Here is a 22,393-nt window from a genome sequence, read left to right as displayed (position 1 = left end):
CAGCGTTTTTTTCCTCATGAAAAAATGCAGAGTGTTAGTTGGAAAGGTGCTGCGTACGGTCCCTTGCAGCTAAACAAAAAACGCAAGGGAAAAATTTCACTCATTTGTTTTGCTGCTACTGTAAAACGCTGCATTTTGTTTCTGTACGGAAAAAAAAAAAGCTGTAAAAATAATACTTATGAACAAGCCCGAACTGCACTGATTTGGGCACATTACTACTGCCACCCATCACTGAGGTCAGGTGCCCTTCTGATGTAGATGGCATGAGTGATTGGCAGCAGCGGTGATGTGCCTTTAGTTGTGACTTCACTGCATCTGACTCGCCCCCTGGGCCGTGGGGCACTCGGATCCAGGCAATAGGGGAACGATGGGGGTAGTAGTGGCTACCCGGTTCCGTGGCTCAGGTTGGTCAGGCCAGTGGTAGTCTGCTATGTGCTCTTGATAACGTCCGACTACGCCACCCGTGGATTTGCGGTCACTAGGAACCGCCGCTGCAGGGCAGACCGCTGGTGCTGATGGTGTATGCAGCTGAGGTGGTGTGACTCCCCACGGGAAGAGTGCAGCCCCAGGGCAGTGTAGTGGATGGTGGGAGTGATGGTGGTGAGAGTCCCAGTACCGATAGTGCCGGAGGAGCGAAAAAGCACACAGACAACGTACTGCAGTCCAGGGTCTTTACTCACAGTTAATATCCAAGTCACTTCAGCTGGCAATGACTGCCCGAGCCGTGCTGCGTTCACCAGGTGAGGGGCTCGGTCAACTCCCAGGCAGCTCAGAAGTATGGCTCAGGACCCCCTTCAATCCTTCCTCTGGCCTGCCTCACAAGTGACCCACTTTTGTCCAGCTGCCGCGAACTTGTGCAGGTAAACGTGGATCCCGTCCTCCGCTGTCCTATATGGTGCCTTCCTAGCAGGTTTGATGAGGTGTCACACCAATAAATGATCACGACCTCCGGTCTTTGGCTGAGGGTTGTTTCTCCTCCACCAACTTGGGATCCGGCACCCTTAATCTGCCTGACCCTTCACCCTGTATTCTCGTGGGTTCTTAGGGTCCCTTCCACCTTCTTGTTCCTGAGCCCTTCTGTTCCTCTGTCTCTTCTTCTCCTCTTTTCTGTTCCTCCTTCTTCTCCTTTCTCGTGGAGCTGGGCTGAGAAGTAATCCCAGCTCCCCTTCACCTCCTCTCTCTCTCCACTCCACTCTCCTCCTCGGCCTCTCTCTAGGCCCACTCTGGAGTAGAGCTCCTACAGAGCCTCTACTCCCTGTCTTCTCCACTCTCTGCACAGACTGAACTGAACTCCTGTCCTAAGATGGTGCCCACCTTTTATACCTCCCTCTAGCCATGAGCCCAGGTGACCAGCAACCAATGAGCTCCTACCTACGCTCAGGAACCGTCCCCTATCTGCTCCTACATCACTGGGTATTCCTCCCCCCTCCCCACTCCAGCCAGGGACATGGTCTGTCGTACCTGCATTTCTGTCTAATGGGAGCACCGTTGAGCTGTCCCTCGGAAATGGGGTGAGTGTGCTGTATGCAGCTAACTGAGCCCTGGTCCATACTCCATCCTTACCCGGGAGTGGAATACCACACCTCTGCCAGAGGTGCAATACCCCTGTAGCGGCCAAGCCCTCGGGGCGCTACACATCCAATACACAGAGACCAAAGCAGGACTCGGGGAGGGTGAGTATTATCTGTATTTGTTGTTTTACAGCTTTTTTTTTGTACTATTATTGTTAAAGTTGAAAATCCCTTTACTAATGTGCTATTTAGTAATGGACCACCCCTTTAAGAGAAAAGCCAGTCCAATTATGTCTCCCATAAAGTGTATTTTCATTGTACAACCCTTTACAGGGGTTATCCTACTTAAAACTCCCTTACTGACTTCAAGAACAGGGGTGTCACGTACTTGACAGTAGAGGTGCTGCACATGCATGACCACTGCTCCCGTACGTGACAGTAGAGGTGCTGCACATGCATGACCACTGCTCCCGTACGTGACAGTAGAGGTGCTGCACATGCATGACCACTGCTCCCGTACGTGACAGTAGAGGTGCTGAACATGCATGACCACTGCTCCCGTACGTGACAGTAGAGGTGCTGCACATGCATGACCACTGCTCCCGTGTGTGACAGTAGAGGAGCTGCACAAGCATGACCACTGCTCCCGTACGTGACAGTAGAGGAGCTGCACAAGCATGACCACTGCTCCCGTATGTGACAGTAGAGGTGCTGCACATGCATGACCACTGCTCCCATGCGTGACAGTAGAGGTGCTGCACATGCATGACCACTACAGGAGTTGCAATCATAGATGAACATTACCACTCGATTCATTCAATCTTCAGATCAGTTGGACCTTTATCGATCATACATAGTTGATAAATTCTATTGGTGGGATAACCCCTTTACCTGTGGTGTCATAAAGACATGTGCATCTGTTGTATTAGGGTATATAGGCCCCATAGAGGAGGGTCCTTGGCTCGGAGAGTTGAATATGGCGATTGCTAACCGGTTTCCCTCCATAGGCCTGCTTGTGTCAAGCTCCGACATGTTGGCTATTCCTGCAACTCGTATGGGTGATCAGCTGATTCTGGAGGAAGACCATGATGAAAGCTACATACCTCAAGAGCACGGTATGCGATGTGCTGCAGAAAACCAGATTGTCACTAGTAGACTAGGGCTAGTCTCTATGTATGACCTGTACAGCAGCAGCAGCAGCAGCATGGAGGATATTATCCAGCAGTTCCACTGAGTAGAGTTGCTGTGAATCCAGCACTGACACTCTTACTTAAAAGTTGCAGCATGATCTGTTTCTCGGAGTGTCACTGTACTGCTCTCTTCTCCATAGACTTAAAATGGCAGCTGAAATCTGATACCTGCAGTGTATTTTGTCTTAAGCAAATGGATTTTAGCTGTTTTTCAGGACAAATTATGAGTTCAGTAGGTAGGGAGGAGGGGAAGTGGCTTATAAATGGAGAAAGAAGCCGGTTAGGATTTTCAATGCATTTTTGCAGTTCTGATAATGTCTTTTTGTACATTTTTTTTTTTTTTTTTAAGAAATTCAAGAGTATGCCAGGATGATAGGGATCGATCCAGACACTGAAGCTGAACTGATGTGGTTGGCTCGGGAAGGGATTGTCGCTCCTTTACCTCCAGATTGGAAACCATGGTAAGGGGAAAGTCAGGCCACAGCACACGTCGAGCCCTCGGGGGGGGGGGGGGGATTTGCTGTGAGTGCTGCAGACAGTCTCTGGCCTCTCCAGCCATGCTGGCATGTACGACACGTGACCGCGGAGTCGGCACTTTGCTGCAGAGGTCACTTAAATATACATGTTCTCATCGCTGCGGGCAAGTGAAGAGAGATCAGTGCCGACCCTGGAAGAATCGGTGCTGGAGCTGCAGAGCAGTGAAAAATTGAATATTTCTTATTTTTTACTGCTTTTCCTGCTGCTATCCATTCTTTAAATCCTGGGCAGCTCTTATACGGAAGGCCTTTCAATGCTTTATTTTGTGCTAGACAAGGAGTCGCTGCCAGAAGTGACTGTCAGCGACTTGCCTGCTTCTACTCATTGAAAAAAATATGCATGTTATCCAAGCCGAGCGTGCATGTTTCTTGAAAGGTTTGGGGGAGAGTGAAAGTTTGGGTACCTTCTGCGTCTGTATTAAGTTGCATTCACAAATCTTCGGGTTACAATTGGAAACAGTCAGCAAGCTTGTTGCCTGACGCAGCTCTAAAAGTTTCACCAAGGTACTAAAATGACATGAGAGAATGAAACGTTTCCTGGTTAAAGCAATGATAACTCGCTGATTGGTGGGTGTCCCAACTATGAAACCCGCACCAATCTGCAGATTGGGGAACTTTTGCCCCGACGGAGAACTTTTATCCCTGTTCCAAAATGGAGGGCGCATGACCGCTGCTTCATTTATTCCCTGCCGGAGAAAGACGTGCGCAGAGAAAGAATGGAGCGGTGGTCTAGGGCCATTTTAAAAGGTATCCTTTTTTCCAATCAATGTAAGTCCCAGTGGCCAGACCCCCAGCAATTAATAAGTTATCACCTGTCCTGTGGATTGATGATGACTTGTTTTCACTGGACAATCCCTTTAAGTCTACTGCGGCAGATTACTACCATAACGCCTGATGTAACGACTGCAGTCCTACAAGGCGAGATACCAGCTCTCCGCAGACTGTGCCCTCTTATTTGTCTTGCAGCCAGGATGTTACCGGCGATATCTATTACTTCAACTTTGCCACCGGCCAGTCCACGTGGGACCATCCGATAGATGAACATTACAGAGAACTGGTCACAGAGGAGCGAGCGAAGCTGCAAAGTCAAAGTGGTGTCAAGAAGCGAGAGAAGAAAAAAAAGAAGGAGAAAAAGAAAGACAAGAAGGCAAAGGAACTTCATAAACCTGCGACGGTAAGTGAAGGAGTCTGCCAGGATAAACAAAGTCATTGTAGATAGTTTGGTGGTTATAAGTCGTCGGAAGGATTGCTGAACGTCTTCACCACCATAGATAGATGAGATGTCCACCGGTTCTTTTTAGTAAATGAGCCCATCATGGCCATTAGGTTAACAAAAGTATTCCCCTGCTGACCCCTGACGCTCCTACGCACCCCTGCAGCCTCTGATGTGTAGCTACATGGGTCATGTGTTGTCGGCTGTCAGAAGAGGAGACCATGGGAGAGCCTGGGCCGCCATATGGAGGAGCAGTGGGGAGGGGGGATCTGAATATGAGTATCATTTATATTTTGTTTAAAAAGGGCTATAAACCTCTTTAAAGGGAACCTGTGTAAAGAGGCTCTCTGTTGGGTTTTCATGGCGCCCATGGTTCGGGTATTATGAAATCCCAAGAGAGTGGTATGTTTTACACTGAATTGAAGTTTTAAAAGTGAGATGGGTTTGAGGAGAAGCGTCCGGGCTCGGTGAGAAGCGTCCGGGCTCGGTGAGAAGCGTCCGGGCTCGGTGAGAAGCGTCCGGGCTCGGTGAGAAGCGTCCGGGCTCGGTGAGAAGCGTCCGGGCTCGGTGAGAAGCGTCCGGGCTCGGTGAGAAGCGTCCGGGCTCGGTGAGAAGCGTCCGGGCTCGGTGAGAAGCGTCCGGGCTCGGTGAGAAGCGTCCGGGCTCGGTGAGAAGCGTCCGGGCTCGGTGAGAGGCGTCCGGGCTCGGTGAGAGGCGTCCGGCCTCTGGGAGAGGCGTCCAGCCTCTGGGAGAGGCGTCCGGCCTCTGGGAGAGGCGTCCGGGCTCTGGGAGAGGCGTCCGGGCTTGGTGAGAGGCGTCCGGCCTCGGGGAGAAGCGTCCGGCCTCGGGGAGAAGCGTCCGGCCTCGGGGAGAAGCCTCCGGGCTCTGGGAGAAGCGTCCGGGATTGGGGAGAAGTGTTTCCCCTCCAGCTTCTTTCAACCCTGCTTGGTATGATTGACTGTTCTTTTCCTGTTTGCGCATAGGAATAAACCTGTCAATCAAACCGATCCAGGCTTCAAAGAAACTGATGACTGGTTCCCTTTAAATCAGATGCGTGTTCAACCCTGTAATCTATATATTTTCCACAGTTTGGCCATGCATGTACCATATTTACAGAGTGTTGGGTTGCATAGTCCTGGTTGCATTATTCTGGACAATTGCAATTAATTTCAGCTCTCCCGGACCCCTGGTCTCCGGTGCATTGACCTGCAGACTTTACCAGCTCTTTGCACTGGATAACCCGCACCTCACAGCGTCTGTCAAGCTCAGATGTGTAGCTGCAGAATTTGCATAAACCAAAATTAAGTACCAGGAGCAAGAAAACATTTGCGCGGTCCCTTGTTCTTTATTTTCCAGGGTGAAGTATTAAGTTACTTCTTCTTTCAAGGTTTAGATAGGGACATGTGTTCATCAGATGTCTTGTGAAATGAAGCCACATGAATGTGCGTCTCCCCATCTTGTACTGCTCCTACTTCAGTCTGTAATTACTACATTTTCATGGTAATTTGTTTTATTTTTCTTCGGCAAAGTTATGGACTATTCTTATACATTGATTAAAGAGGTTCTGCAGTTACTTTACGATGCAAAAAAGATGCCTAGATTGAGAATAAAACGATCGGGCATCTGAATTCAGAGTGGATGATCCTTATCTACCCCAACATCATCTATCAGGGGGAGAGTCAGGAGATACCCTTAACGTTAGAAGGTCAGCTGATTCCAACAAAATTGGACAACTTTATTGAGATATTATGTAGTGTTTCTTTTCACAATAGACCGGAACTCACAAGGTCACAGGTCACGCAGTGAATAGTAAGGAGCAGCTGGGTATATCGTTTCATGGGGCCATTTTTTAACTGCAGAAATCACTATTTTAGCAGCATAATTGCCAAATGAAAGATAAGTTCAGATACCTTGGAAGCATTGGAAACTATATTGGATAATAATGTAGTGGAGGAGTCATGTATTAGGCAGAACCTTACTAAAGTAACAGTATTAGGCTCTGTGCACATGGTACGTTTTTGATGCTTTCTTTTTCCGCGTGAAATTGGCCTCAAAAATGCATTGGAATCCTTTTCCCAGCATTGTCTAGGAGCATTCTGAAGATCTGTGCACATGATCAGTGTTTTTCCTTACAGGATTTCACGTGCGTTTAAATCTGCAGCATGTCAATTTTTTGTGCGTTTTTGCCAGCGTTTTTCCTATTGATTGCATTGGCAAAACGCTTTTTTTTTCTTTTTTTGCTGCCAAGAGGTGCAGAAATGCTGCAGAAATTTCTGCATCCAAATACTCATTGTGCGCACATACTCTGATAGAATCATCACAATAGCACCAGAAAAGAAAACACTGTTGTGACATCATAGCAAAAAAAAACACATAGCAAAGACATAAAAAATAATATTATCAGGTAATAATAATACATGTTTTTAAGAGAAACACTGCTCTGACATCACAATAAAACACAGCCTAGACATAAAGACAAACACTGCTGGAACGTCACAGTAAAACCCATCCAAATAATAAAGACAAACACCGCTGTGACATCACAATAAAACACAGCCTAGACATAGACAAATGCTCCTGTTGCATCACAATAAAACAGCCTAGACATAAAGACAGACACTGCTTTCACATCACAATAAAACACAGCCCAGACAGACATAGACAAACACTCCTGTTACATCACAATAAAACACAGCCTAGACATAAAGACAGACACTGCTGTGACATCACAATAAAACACAGCCCAGACATCGACATACACTGCTGTGACATCACAATAAAACACAACCCAGACATAGACAGTACTCCTGTTACATCACAATAAAACACAGCCCAGACATAGACAGACACTGCTGTGACATCACAATAAAACACAGCGTAGACATAAAGACACACTGCTGTGACATCACAATAAAACACAGCCCAGACATAGACAGACACTGCTGTGACATCACAATAAAACACAGTGTAGACATAAAGACACACTGCTGTGACATCACAATAAAACACACATCCTCAATTTTAAAGACCGTCTTTGTAAAACCGGGCAGCCATGTACAAAAGATGATGCAGCTGTAATGAGCCGTGGGCGACCGCTCCGTGGGACACCAGCCTGGCCATTTACTTACCATAAGAAAGCACTGTGATCCCCTGTTTTCCAATCAGAAAGCACTACAATCCCATTGATATTTAAAATCACAAAAAACTGTGACAAACAGTACATGAGGACCTCAACACCGGTCATATCTGAGTCCAACATTTTAATAAGACCCGTGCCGCTTTTTAGCACTAGCATCCCAAACATGGAGCCAGATACATATATACACCCTGTTCCCCATGATGGTATATTTCAGTCTCATCTCTTCAGGTGGTTCAGGAGTGTGATTAGTCTTCTTGTCGTCCTCATACTATTTAATTTTCTTTCCCCATTCCTGATCTCTATGGCTGCTCTTAACAAAATCATCACTCCTCACCTACCCAGCGACCCAGCCCTGACCCTTCTGCAGCGACCCCGGGCTTTATTTGCACAGGACTGCTGACTGATCAGTGGTCATTTCAGTCCCGTGCTGTACCACCAGCATCACTGCTCACCGATAGGCGCAGTGGTGCCAGTAGCACAGAACGTGACCGCTGTGGATGGTCCTGTGTCACCCCTATGTAAGTGGAGAAGTCATGTTTTAGGCAGAACCTTACTAAAGTAACAGTATTAGGCTCTGTGCGCATGGTACGTTTTTGAAGCGTTTTTTTTTTACGCGTGAAATTGGCCCCAAAAATGCATTGGAATCCTTTTCCCAGTGTTGTCTATGGGCATTCTGAAGATCTGTGCACATGATCAGTGTTTTTCCTAACAGGATTTCACGTGCGTTTAAATCTGCAGCATGTCAATTCTTTGTGCGTTTTTGCCAGCGTTTTTCCTATTGATTGCATTGGCAAAACGCTTTTTTTTTCTTTTTTGCTGCCAAGAGGTGCAGAAATGCTGCAGAAATTTCTGCATCCAAATACTCACTGTGCGCACATAGTCTGATAGAATCATCACAATAGCACCAGAAAAGAAAACACTGTTGTGACATCATAACAAAGAAAAACACATAGCAAAGACATAAAAAATAATATTAAATAATAATAATATATGTTTTTAAGAGAATCACTGCTCTGACATCACAATAAAATACAGCCTAGACATAAAGACAAACACTGCTGGGATGTCACAGTAAAACCAATCCAAATAATAAAGACAAACACCGCTGTGACATCACAATAAAACACAGCCCAGATATAAAAACAGACACTGCTGTGACATCACAATAAAACACAGCCCAGACAGACATAGACAAACACTCCTGTTACATCACAATAAAACACAGCCTAGACATAAAGACAGACACTGCTGTGACATCACAATAAAACACAGCCCAGACATCGACATACACTGCTGTGACATCACAATAAAACACAGCCCAGACCTGTTACATCAGAATAAAACACAACCCAGACATAAAGACAGACACTGCTGTCACATCACAATAAAACACAACCCAGACATAAAGACACTCTGCTGTGACATCACAATAAAACACAGCCCAGACATAGACACACTGCTGTGACATCACAATAAAACATAGCCTAGACATAAAGACACACTGCTGTCACATCACAATAAAACACAGCCCAGACATAGGCAAACACTCCTGTTCCATCACAATAAAACACAACCCAGACATAAAGACAGACACTACTGTGACATCACAATAAAACACAGCCTAGACATAAAGACACACTGCTGTTACATCACAATAAAACACAGTTCAGACATAGAGAAACACTCCTGTTATATCACAATAAAACACAACCCAAACATAAAGACACACTGCTGTGACATCACAATAAAACACAGCCTAAACATAAAGACACACTGCTGTCACATCACAATAAAACACAGCCCAGACATAAAGACACACTGCTGTCACATCACAATAAAACACACATCCTCAATTTTAAAGACCGTCTTTGGAAAACCGGGCAGCCATGTACAAAAGATGATGCAGCTGTAATGAGCCGTGGGCGACCGCTCCGTGGGACACTACTTACCATAAGAAAGCACTGTGATCCCCTGTTTTCCAATCAGAAAGCACTACAATACCATTGATATTTAAAATCACAAAAAACTGTGACAAACAGTACATGAGGACCTCAACACCGGTCATATCCGAGTCCACAGTCCAGGCCTTCAGTTATGGACGATTTGTCAATGTACCAACATTTTAATAAGACCGGTGCCTCTTTTCAGCACTAGGATCCCTAACATGGAGCCGGATACATATATACACCCTGTTCCCTATGATGGTATATTTCAGTCTCATCTCTCCATGTGGTTCAGGAGTGTGATTAGTCTTCTGGTCGTCCTCATACTATGTCATTTTCTTTCCCCTTTCCTGATTTCTATGGCTGCTCTTAACAAAATCATCACTCCTCACCTACCCAGCGACCCAGCCCTGACCCTTCTGCAGCGCCCCCGGACTTTTTTTTTACACAGGACTGCTGACTGATCAGTGGTCATTTCAGTCCCGTGCTGTACCACCAGCATCACTGCTCACTGATAGGCGCCATTGTGCCAGTAGTACAGAACGTGACCGCTGCGGGTGGTCCTGTGCCACCCCTATGTAAAACAAAGATCAGGCGCACAGCAGAAGGGGTCAGGGCTGGATCGCAGGGGACAAAAGTAGGTGAATGGTGATGATTGGTATTTTACACCCCTTAAAATTTTATCTCCGCTGTTAAACTTTTTTTTTAAGTGGGTGCAAATGGACAAGTATTGTCGACATATGTGTACTGCCCTAATGGGGGGCTATCCAAGATAAACGTCCGCGCAGTCATGATGGGATCAGGACAGTGCATCGCTGCATATATTCGCCAACAGATCAATGCGCTAGTAAATATCGTGCTATTTCTGTATTCTTCCTTGATGTCTATTGATCTCGGATGTCTCTCACTTGCCAAGAAGCTCTCTCGTCAGTAAAGGCTTTTGTATCCGTTAATTACTTCTATGCAGAGTAAAATGAGCCTGAAACGCGTCAACGTACCGGCGACCAGATCTCATCTGTAAATCGACAAGAGCTAAAAAAATGACTTTGAGCGTAAATCCTTATTCCCAGGGGAAAGCTCATGTGGGAAAATGTAATGTAGATGAGAGGAAAGCCCTTCTTGCTCCCCACGGACTCTCTAATTTACTTTATACAGTATACTACAGATTATTTTGCTGTATGTACTATATACATATAATAAGAAAGGAAACTTCTATACTGAGAGCAAAGGGCCCTTGTGTGAGAATTGTGTATAGTCCCCCTGTCACGGGTGTGTCAGGTGTGACAGAAAGACGCTCTGGATCCGACTGTAGAAGGCCACTGCGCTTAGCATTGCAGATGCCTTCGTGATTCCCTTATCTCTGTAGTATAGTTATATCCTTCTTTTTTAGGACCCAGCGGCGACCACCACCTTCTGCTTCTGATTGACACACCCTTGTTGGGTAGTTAAAAAGTCTCAGTTTCTCCAGAGAGGTTCCGGTGATAGTTCTATGTACCTGTGTGCAGGCTTGGAGCACTAGCAGTCAGCTAGTTTCTTCTCTGGGGCCTTTGGAGGACAGTTGGTGTTATCTCTCTGGTGTCTGCTCAAGCTAAGTGTATCCCCTTTGTTTGTCTATCTTGTTGTCTTTAGTTTATAGTGGAGCTTGACTAGTGCTCACCGCTGCTCCTCCCTATCTAGGGTCAAGCTCAAGGAACATTCAGGGCTTAGGTTCCTGCTTGGCGATAGGTGTGGAATCTATATAGGGACAATAGGGTAGGCAGGGTTATATTAGATCTGGCTAGGGGTCTTCACTCCCCCTTTCCCTGGTGTTTGGGCTTCCTGACCCTCTTCCCTTCGTGTTGCACTTAGTCTTTCCCTCACCTTGCGTGACACCCCCTACCTTTAAAGGCATTTTCTACTTAAAGTTTTCCACCTCTGACACCTGAGAGTGGCCGGTTTGCTGGGCAAGGTGGGCAGCACTCGGCAGCTCTTTGCTATTCATCTTGCAAGTGCTGCCCTGAAGCTGTCCAGGTCAGTGGATTGGCGTCTTCTTCACTGCATCTGTCATATGTTCCATGCGGAACATTGTGTGACTACGTGAGGTTTCTTGTAATGAAGATGTGATGATGACAGGGAGGAAGACGCAATCACGCCAATGGGCTGAACCTAAGGCTGGACTAGTCTGGGGGAAAAGAGGCCCCACTGGACTAGTCCTGACTAAACTGCATATAATAAGCAACGATATCACAGTGTTTTTTTTTTGCCACACATAACAGGAGAGGTTTGGCGCATCAAAAACTCTATTATAATACAGTAATAGGGCTCTAGTGATCGACCGCGACCGTTTTGTGGCAATGGCGGATCTGATCGGTTCCCCTTAACAGTCAGATTTTCCAACACCATGTTTTAGGGCAGGAGATGCTGAGCACATCGACATAGTTTTGTGAGTAAAGATTCAGTAGAACTTTTACTTTTGTTTAAGTTTTGAGCTTAGGAGTCCAGAGGGTGGTCCTTTTCATTAACTATAGGACCACCCACTGGACTCTTAGAGCTTCACTGAATAAAATGCAAGTTATACTGAATCTTTTCCCACAAAATTAGATAAAATAAATTAGTTATAAAACATGGTGTCAGTAGATCAGACTGAATATTCAGCGTGACTGTTCACTCTAAAGGGGACCTGTTATCTTACTGCTGCCAGCTCATAATACCCTTCCTAATTAAGAGCTTAATGACCCGTTCTGTTCGTCCCTGTATCCCGGCATACCTGTCTTTATTCACTGTACTCAGTGCCATGCGGCTCAATCTCGGCCCCTGCTGTGAAATCGCTAACCCGGCCCCTCTGACTTGGATTAATGGGGCCAGGTGTCACGGGTGTGTCAGATATAATAGACAGTCACCCTGGATCTGGCTGCAGAAGGTCACTGCGTCTGGCATTGCAGACGCCTTCTTAATCCTTCTGACTTTTGGACCCAGCGGCAACCTCCCTCCTGCTCTGATTGACACACACTGGTCCGGGTGTTTATACACTCTGTGTGCTTCAGGGAGTCGCCAGTGATATTCTTATTTTCCCGTGTGAAGGCTTGGAGCAATAGCAATCGGCTAGCTTCCTCTCTGGTGCTCTTGGAGGACGTTTGGTGTTATCTCTCTGGTGGCTGCTCAAGCTAAGTTTTCCCCCCTTTGTTTGTTTCCCTTGTTGTCCTTAGTTTAGTGGGAACTGACAAGTGCTCACCCCCTCTCTAGCTAGGGCCTAGCTCTAGGGATATACAGGGATGAGGTTTCCTGTGCGGAACCAATAATGGGACGCTAGGACAGGTAGGGTGGTATTAGATCTGCCTAGGGGTCTCCACTACCCCTTTCCCTAGCGTTTGGGCTACCCTCCCCTCATCCCTTTGTGTTGCACTTAGTCTTTCCCACACTGTGTGTGACACCGGGTTAGGCAGTTTAGTGAGGTCACAGTAGGCGCCGTGGTTGGTCCTTACCTGCCCATCGGACCGCGCGGCACTGAGTACCATGCATGAGAGCAGCGAATAAAGATAATTTTTAGGGGTATGCAAGGTGCATAGAAAGGATCATTAGGATCCTAATTAGAAAGGACATAATTGGCTAGCAGCAGTTTATTAACGGGAAACCGGCTGACAAGTTCCCTTTTAAGAAAACCATGAAGAAAATCAAATTATTGTAAGTGTGATGCTAGTCACTACTCACGGACAAGCCAGGAGGCTGTGTAGTCAAGAAGTCCATGGTTAAAACTAGGATGGTACGTCATAGATAGAGGGGTGAGACAAAGGCGTCCAAGTCAGCCATCCCATCCCACCAACGCCAAGGTGAACCCAGCTGGGAGGGTTTTAATACTAGAGGTTAGGACCGTTCCGACTAGGTTCACCCTGGTGCTGGTGGGATGGCTTTTATGCTTTTTTTCATCAAAAACAGTACACCATGTAATTTCTATTCACTATTGCTTTTTACTTATAGCAGGTTATATGCTCATTTAATTTCTATCTTACATTTAGTATATTTATTGAATAGGAAAAATAGATGTTAATCAAGAAGTATCCGCAGTAGTGATATCATAATTTTCTGTTTCCCTATTGCGTGTTTAGGCTGCACAAGCAAAGAAAAATCATCCGTCCTCAAACCTTTTCTGTAGCTTACAGTCTCAAGCGTCAGGTAGACAGAGTACCAGAGAAGACGAAAATAGGGAGACCACTCCTATGGAGACAGTGCGAGCCGATATATGTGGTACAGGGAGAGCCCGAGCGCCTCACAGACTGCAGCCTTTGGAAATAGAGCAGAGCACAAACATCTTAGATGAGTTTTTGTGGAGGACAGAAGGCATCTCTGCGGTTGACCGTAAGCCGAAAGTAGTTCGAGCGTGCAATCCACCTCCAAACGCTGGGGTGCGACACAAAAGACTCATACCCATTGCCACATTAGACGTATCGAGCGCATCCGAGGATGATTCTGATGTAAAATACCCTTTTATAAACCAGATAGAACAAACTAGTGATCTCAGTGAGGGAGAAGTACCGGGTCAAGTTATTAATCGGCAAATAGATCATTTGATTATACCCTTGGAGGGCCTACACAAAGCTCAGATCTCTCCAGGTCCTGTGGAAGAAAAGTATCAGAGTAGTGAAAAGTACGTGGAAAGATGTATCGAGGGAAGAAAAACTATCAGGAAGGCAGAGCAGAGGCAGCAACAGTACGCCACCAGAGGAGAAAGCATCACAAAAACGGGCAGCGATGCAAAGGAGGAGATAGAAGAACCATTTTCTGAAAGAACGTCTCTTAGCAAAAGGTCTCCACCTTGTATAGACACCTTGGATGAATTAAGTGATTGTTCTCTGTCATGTCCAAGCATTAAATGTCACCAAGATTGGAAGCTCCCACATCAACCGCTGCGCCGTTCTTGCCCATCCCAAAAGTTTGCCGACTTAGATTCCGAACATCCCTTTGACGAGCCGTCAGAGTCCCTGAATGTGAAAGTTAGTTCCTTTATTAACGTTTTCTTTTATGAATAAATAGAATTATGTAGAGGCAATGAAACGTGAGAAAGGGCAAGGAAGCACTGGACATTCAGGTAGGTGGCAGTACAGGTGAGCCCAGAATTATGGGTTGGAAAGGGGAAGGTCATCGTCCTACAGAGATCTGTAAGAAACAATATCCTGAGAGACATGCAACATAGAGCAGAGGTAAGGGAAGAAATGTAATCGAAAGCACAATGGGGGGGTGAAGAGTAGGAAGTCGTGTGGGTAGAATGATATATGATGAAGGTTCGTAATTTACTGCTCTTTGCCCATGTTACCAGCTACTTCTGCAGTGCATCAGTGGTGCCCGGTTTCCACTTGCCAATTCTTTGCTTTAAAGCTTGCAATCACTGCTGGATTTGAGCAGCTTCAGCATCACCCCTATATTCCTCTCAAGTTTCACAGTAAAACTGACTCTACTTGCAGCGTTACCATGACGTTGGATTGAACTGTCAGTCTTCAGGAGCGCACCGCCACTCCAGGAAGCTGGAAGGCAGAGAAACGGTTCACTCCTGAAGAAAGTATATTGGACACCCTCTTTTAAGGGGTGATTGACAGCAGGGAATGTCGTGTTCCCTATCTCTCTGGAAGTTTTAATAAATGTGAACCTAAAATGCTAGGTTGTTGGTGAACGTAGCATCGCGCTGTCAACGTGTCAGAGCATTTCTGTGTAACCGGCTGTCCATTTGAAAGAAAATCATTTCTGATGGTTGGTGTGAATTGCTCTCTGTACCGATGCCTATCAGTGTGTATTTTCTTGCCTTTTGTCACTAAAATTGGACATGAAAATAGCAATTTTATGTATTCAAATGATACATGAGCCAACAATTTTTCAATGGTTTCAAATTCCCGTTCTTGAGCTTCCATGATGCTAAGCATAAGGACTTATATTCCTTACTCTCTTCTGAAGAGCCACGTCCCTCATCTTCCACCACCTCACACTGAACGATCCTTCAACAATAATTACAAAATGTGAAATATCCCGACTACAATGTCCTGGCAGTTTTATTATATGGGACGTTTTGGCTCCCAGGATACAACCATTATCTGTGAGATCTTGTCAGCCGTGGTATATCAGACATTTTGAATATCCAGCAACTCTCCCTTTACTCCGTGCAGCTTGGAGAGATACAGAAGGATTCCCAGAGTGCCAGACGTCTGTTCTGTACCTCTCTGTTTTACCTGTGTGCAGTGACTGACAAGAGAGCGACAGTGACCCTCCCCCACTTCCTGTAGAGAGACAGTGACCCTCCCCCACTTCCTGTAGAGAGACAGTGACCCTCCCCAGCTTCCTGTAGAGAGACAGTGACCCTCTCCCACTTCCTGTAGAGAGACAGTGACCCTCCCCCACTTCCTGTAGAGAGACAGTGACCCTCCCCAGCTTCCTGTAGAGAGATAGTGACCCTCTCCCACTTCCTGTAGAGAGACAGTGACCCTCCCCCACTTCCTGTAGAGAGACAGTGACCCTCCCCAGCTTCCTGTAGAGAGATAGTGACCCTCTCCCACTTCCTGTAGAGAGACAGTGACCCTCTCCCACTTCCTGTAGAGAGACAGTGACCCTCTCCCACTTCCTGTAGAGAGACAGTGACCCTCCCCCACTTCCTGTAGAGAGACAGTGACCCTCCCCCACTTCCTGTAGAGAGACAGTGACCCTCCCCCACTTCCTGTAGAGAGGGAGAAAGAACCGCCCCCACCTCCTGTAGAGGGTGAAAGAACCGCGCCCCCACCTCCTGTAGAGGGTGAAAGAACTGCCCCCCCACCTCCTGTAGAGGGTGAAAGAACCGCCCCCCCACCTCCTGTAGAGGGTGAAAGAACCGCCCCCCTACCTCCTGTAGAGGGTGAAAGAACCGCCCCCCTACCTCCTGTAGAGGGAGAAAGAACCGCCCCCCTACCTCCTGTAGAGGGAGAAAGAACCGCCCCCCTACCTCCTGTAGAGGGTGAAAGAACCGCCCCCCTACCTCCTGTAGAGGGTGAAAGAACCGCCCCCACCTCCTGTAGAGGGTGAAAGAACCGCCCCCACCTCCTGTAGAGGGTGAAAGAAACGCCCCCCTACCTCCTGTAGAGGGAGAAAGAACCGCCCCCCTACCTCCTGTAGAGGGAGAAAGAACCGCCCCCCCACCTCCTGTAGAGGGAGAAAGAACCGCCCCCCCACCTCCTGTAGAGGGAGAAAGAACCGCCCCCCCACCTCCTGTAGAGGGAGAAAGAACCGCCCCCCCACCTCCTGTAGAGGGAGAAAGAACCGCCCCCCCACCTCCTGTGTAGGGTTAATACCCCACCGCCACTTGTCTTGGCATCTCTGCTGCTAGAGATGGAGATTACATGGAGAGAGACAGCCAGTGGCCCGCACTTTGGGTGACTTTTCTGGGGTAAGACAACATATATAAATACCGTAATTTTCAGATTGTTTGTTTATCACATTATCTATCAGATGAGTTGTCTGAAATGAGTCATGAGACCTCAGATTGCTTTAGCTCAGTGATTTTGGGTATTCTGAGTTGTTTCCGGAGAATATTTATTGTTGTATTTATGACACGTGTGCTTTTCATCCGTAGTCTCTCGGGACGCCTCTGGGACCTGTGCAGGGACCTCTCGGCAGTCTGGCCCCTTTGCGTGCGGTGGGGGAATCTGCAGGAGGCGGCGGTGGAGCGCGGGGATCTCTGAGCAGCAGTGCCGGAAGCTCCGGAGGATTCGACAACCTGTTGGGCGGCACGTCTGGAGTAAGTGCCTGTTTTTATGGATGGATTCATATGCAATTTGGGAGAGAAAAAAAGTTCAAATTCCTCATTTATTATGGCGAATTTGTCCCACAGAAGCATTATACCTAGAGAAACCATATGATGCTGCATTGGAGTACCCATGGTCCATAATATGTAACTTTAGGGATCCTGTGTGCTACCATACTGCCAAGGAAACTGATGTCCCATCTATCTGTTACCTGACCCTGCAGCCGATCACTGGCATCATTGATCAAGTGACTGAATGGACAGGGTGTTGTCACTTCTGGTCCTGGCAAACGCTACCATACTGGAGCCTCGGGGTATGGAAGCTGAAGGGATCCAGCGATCTGGCCAGCTTCAGAGCAGCGCGTACAAGCTCCATAAAACAAGCTTGTAAACTCTGTGATCCTTTCATAGAAGACCAGCCAACACTTGATAGCCTGCAGAGGCGGCCGGTAACTTAGATGACGAGGAGGAGTAAATAATAAAAACTCTTGAGAACTGTGATGATTTATTATAAGAAGTCAATTGCAATGTTGCTTATTTTTACAATTTAACCATTTTTTATGTTGAAGCTGAAATTATAGGATTTTTTTTTAACGTACATTTTTTTTTCATAAGGTCTCTGCTGCACTTCCACAAAAAAATGCAGTGTATATCAAGAACCCCACAATAAAGCAGCCGGAGGAGAGAGTGAGCCTCACATTGCCGGGTCTGGAAGAGGAAGATGAGGAAGGAGAGCTGGATAGCGAAGATCAGGTACTAAACTTAGCCGATTAACTCCTTTACCACCTTGGGATTTTTCGTTTTTGCATTTTCATTTTTTGCTTCCCTTCTTACCAGAGCCATAACTTTTTTATTTTTCTGTCAATATGGCCATGTGAGGGCTTGTTTTTTGCGGGATGAGATGTACTTTTGAACCACACCATTGGTTTTACCATATTTTGTACCGGAAAGCAGAAATAAAATTGCAAGTGCTGTAAAATTGCAAAAAAGTGCAATTCCACAATTATTTTTTTTAATTTTTTTTATATAACCATGTTCACTAAATGATAAAGCTGACCTGCAATTATGATTCTCCAGGTCATTACGAATTTGTAGATACCAAACATATATAGTTTTTTTTTTATTTAAGTGATGAAAAAAAAATCCAAAGTTTGTAAAACAAATAAAATGGCGCCATTTTCCGAAACTCATGGCGTCTCCATTTTTCATGATCTGGAGCTGGGTGAGGGCTTATGTTTTGTGCGCTGAGCTGACGTTTTTACTGATACCATTTTGGGGTAGATACGATGTTTTGATCACCCTTTATTGCATTTTATTGCAATGTTTAGGCGAGCAAAAAATGTAATTCTGGCGTTTTGATTCTTTTTCTCGTTACACTGTTTACCGATCGGATTATTTTTATATCTTAATAGATCGAGTGATTCTGAACTCGATGATGCCAAATATTTGTATTTTTGATTGTTTTATTTTGAATGGAACAAAAGGAGGGGGGGGTTTGAACTTATATATTTTTTTAATTTTTTAAGTATATTTAAAAACTTTTTTTTTTCTTACACTTTTTACTTGCTTCAATAGTCTCCATGGGATCCGATCGCTTGTGCTAGACACAGCAGGACTTCAGCATTAACAAGTACAGGAGGAGAACGTGCAATACTTATATATTAGGAGTGCCACAAAACCACATCTGTTAAAATAAAGACAAAAGTGATTTTTATGATTTTCCATTCTTGCATAAAACCTCATTAGACAGAACCACAATGTTCATTTTTGGCAATTATTAGTTTCCTATCACTTGAATGACTTCTTTCAGAGTCCGCGCGGATCTGCTCGTCTGCTCAAGAACCTGCACATGGACATTGGATCTTTGGGCTTTGAATATGAGGTAAGCATCTTTAATACACAATAAAGCTATGGGCCTGGGAAGCTACTTACCGGTGAAATCAATACACGCGGCTTGTCAAAGTGGAAGTGGAAGTTGCATTTGTATGTGTTATCCAGGAGAGTGAGCGGAGAGAGGAGTCCAGTGCAGACGAAGGCTCTGAGCCAGAGCTGCAGAACCTTGCGAAATCTGAGGATGAAGAGGAGAGCCAAAGAGAGGTGCCCTGGGCATATGACATCACGCCGCCGTGATGTCATGGACACCCTGCATGTGTGTGATCCCTCCTCACTCACCTGTAGCCTTCTCCGAGTGCAGCCTTTCCTACTTTCTCACTAGATGTATTATTGTTTGTGTTGATTAGACTTAGCAAAAAGTGGCTTTTAAAAGGGTTTTCCGGGCTGTAGACAAATTTCTGCAGACGTCCTATGTGATTGGTGACGGTGTGCAACGCTACCATTGCACATTGACATTCCCACTAATGCTCTTTCTAGATGGCATTAAAGGAAAGTCCGATTGGGCATCCTACTTCCCATTCCACCCCTCAGTCATCACCCGGAGTCCGGGACACCAGTTTGGTCAAAGCACAGACTGAATCACGCGAAGGGTCAGATATACAAGAGGAGCACAGTATGTCTCCAGCTGAAAAGCCTGCTCCAAACTACTCTGAGAGTGACGCTAAGGAAGAAATCTCTGCTGCCTCCTTAGCCGGAGAACCGGGCTCCAGTACCGGGGATCGTATCCTGGAACATGATGCCCAGGATGTAAGAAATATCCCTTTCCCCCGAAAGTGCTTCTGTGATAGACTATAGTAGTAGTTGATCTGTTTAGTAGTGGTCGTAGGTGGTAGACCATTGCTCGTGTGTAAGTATAAGCTGTTATTCCATAAGTGAGTATTGCAAAAGTCAACCATTGCACCGCAAAGTGGTCTTCTAAGGGGGTGGTCTTCTCAAAGAAGATGACCAGTATATAGTATATATGATATAGAAGTAATAGAGAAGCTGCTGAAGTAAAATGTCCTCACCCCTCTGAACAAAGAAGGGAAAAGGCAGAATATTCCTCTGAACGCCAGAGGAAGCTGCCTTTGGCCATACGATGTAATGTTGGATGGGGGCCATTCAGAAACAAACTTCTGTGCTGATTTTCATTTTGTCTCATAATTGGGCCCTAACAGTAGGATGATCACGGTAAATGAACAGCAGTTGTCTTGGGTTATAACCTATTGATCTCTTGGGGTCCGATCTCTATGATTTCGAGAACAGCGGATCCCCTCCAGCATGCCCATCTCTGCTCCATTCTTGATCAGTGGTTGGCTGCAGAGCGATCAATAAGTCATCCCCTGTCCCTTGGGTAGAGGATAACTTATATACTTCTTCAACCCCTTTAACATCTACGCTTTATTTCCGGTCAGATGGTCGGCTGGCATCTGCTCCATACTCGGAGGGAAACAGTCTGAGAGGAAAGGGGGGAAAAGGTGTTGCTCTTTTACACCACCACCCATGATTGTGGGATGCGTCGGGCCATCATGTATCTTTACTTCTGTATCAGTCTTAACTGATAAAATCTCACATTATTTATCCTACTTGATAAACATCGTAAAACTAATGTTTGAACCTGAGCAAAAAGGCCTAGCAAACGGAGAAACTTTTAGACCTTTTGCAAAGGGTGAGGATCGCCCCAACAAACCATCTTCAGAAGTTTCCCGATCACTATCTGAGCGATCAAACTAGAAAACACTCATTTAACGTTAATCACATTTTCTCTTCTCACACTTACTGATCGCAACCTATCTGTATGTACTCTCAAACAGGGCGGCGATGTCTCCTAAGCCCGGAATGAGCAGAGTTAAGTGAACGGAGCCTATAAAATCCACATTCTCATTTTCATTTCAGGAGTCTGAACCCAGTGACGATGTCAAAGATCTTCCCAAGCCAAGTAACAATGGACTAGGAACTATGGTAAGCCCCCTTTATAAAGGACATTACTGTTATTCTGTATACCGATGATGGGGTATAGCGATGGGGTCTTACTCCATCCCGGTGGTATCTGTGTTCCAGTTCCCATCACTACTTCCCACTTAGGTAACTGCAGGTAGTAGAGATCATCTCCGTAAGTGATGGCATATCTCTAGGATTTGCAATCATTTAACAATCACTGGGAATTAGACCCCAGATCCTGAGAATGAAGTGGCTTCAGCCCTGTATCCCCTTTACGGTTGCCCACGTAATAGAGCCACGCTGCAGCAGTCGCCCCTGTGCAGAGGAAAGTTATGACGAGAGCGGAGCAGCAGCCTTTTTTATTTTCAGAATCGGTGGGATTCTCAGAGGTTGGTCATGAAGCGATGGCATTTGCTTGCGGCGCCTTTTATGTACTTTACATATTTTCTGTGTTGACAGATGAAACAGAATTAGGAATATATCAGCCACTCACATTTACTTTTTCATATTGTCTTACTTTCTATCATGTTTTCTTTACAGGACTTTGGATTTGGTGGTCGATCGCTTGAGAAAGTTCTTGACATCAGTGCACTGTCTCCTGAACCTTTCAGCCCAAAAGTAAGACACCTGTCTTAAATATAGTACAATGCTAATGCTTCCTCTGCAAGAAAGATTTTCACACTTTTAACAAACAAAACCTGAATTATTAAACAATAAAATGGTATTATACCACCACACACCAGAGATAAGTGTTAGGGATCTGGGTGATGGAACCTCTGTGCCGAGATGCAAGGAGGGACCAGAAGGGCGTAAATAAGTGCCTACTCGGACCGACACTGGTCGCATGGCGGCTTAGTCCACTCCGTGAACCAGGGAGGGACCGGGCAGGTGGACAAGGTGCCACTCTGGAATCGACCTTGTGTGAGAGCAGGCGACTCCCACGGGTCAGATAGCTGAAGCTGACCGGTACAGCGGATGAACACGGCAGGTAGCTTGACGGGTGATCCGGGTAGGCAGGCAGGTGGGCTCAACAGGTAGCCAGACAGGTGATCCAGGTAGGCAAGCAGGCGGGCACGGCAGGTAGCCAGACGGATGATCCGGGTAGACAGGCAGGCGGGCACGTCTGACGGACAGGCAGGTGGGCTCGGCTGACGGACAAGCAGGCGGGCTCGGCTGACGGACAGGCAGGCGGGCTCGGCTGGCGGACAGGCAGGCGGGCTCGGCTGACGGACAGGCAGGCGGGCTCGGCTGACGGACAGGCAGGCGGGCTCGGCTGACGGACAGGCAGGCAGGCGGGCTCGGCTGACGGACAGGCA

General features: G+C 46.4%; 1 protein-coding gene across 5 annotated transcripts in view; it reads left to right on the top strand.

The window, feature by feature from the left end:
• CEP164 (centrosomal protein 164) overlaps positions 1-22,393 on the top strand; it is an 84,656-nt gene that overhangs the window by 5,933 nt on the left and 56,330 nt on the right. For 2 of the 5 annotated variants that reach the window (XM_073657073.1, XM_073657071.1), the window contains exons 2-11: positions 2,519-2,626; positions 3,051-3,162; positions 4,204-4,411; positions 17,094-17,258; positions 17,880-18,017; positions 19,075-19,146; positions 19,263-19,361; positions 19,635-19,904; positions 21,033-21,098; positions 21,618-21,695. In XM_073657073.1, the coding sequence (XP_073513174.1) occupies positions 2,542-2,626; positions 3,051-3,162; positions 4,204-4,411; positions 17,094-17,258; positions 17,880-18,017; positions 19,075-19,146; positions 19,263-19,361; positions 19,635-19,904; positions 21,033-21,098; positions 21,618-21,695 (1,293 nt within the window). In that variant the 5' untranslated portion in view covers positions 2,519-2,541. The remainder of the gene's footprint in view (positions 1-2,518; positions 2,627-3,050; positions 3,163-4,203; positions 4,412-17,093; positions 17,259-17,879; positions 18,018-19,074; positions 19,147-19,262; positions 19,362-19,634; positions 19,905-21,032; positions 21,099-21,617; positions 21,696-22,393) is intronic. The other 3 variants (XM_073657072.1, XM_073657074.1, XM_073657070.1) reach the window with 2 other exon arrangements.

The sequence above is a fragment of the Phyllobates terribilis genome, unplaced genomic scaffold, assembly GCF_046119375.1.
Source record: "Phyllobates terribilis strain yellow unplaced genomic scaffold, ASM4611937v1 Scaffold_12__6_contigs__length_324123572, whole genome shotgun sequence".
NCBI lineage: Eukaryota > Metazoa > Chordata > Amphibia > Anura > Dendrobatidae > Phyllobates > Phyllobates terribilis.
Note: the sequence above shows the minus strand (reverse complement) of the source record. Positions and strands in the feature narration are given on the sequence as shown.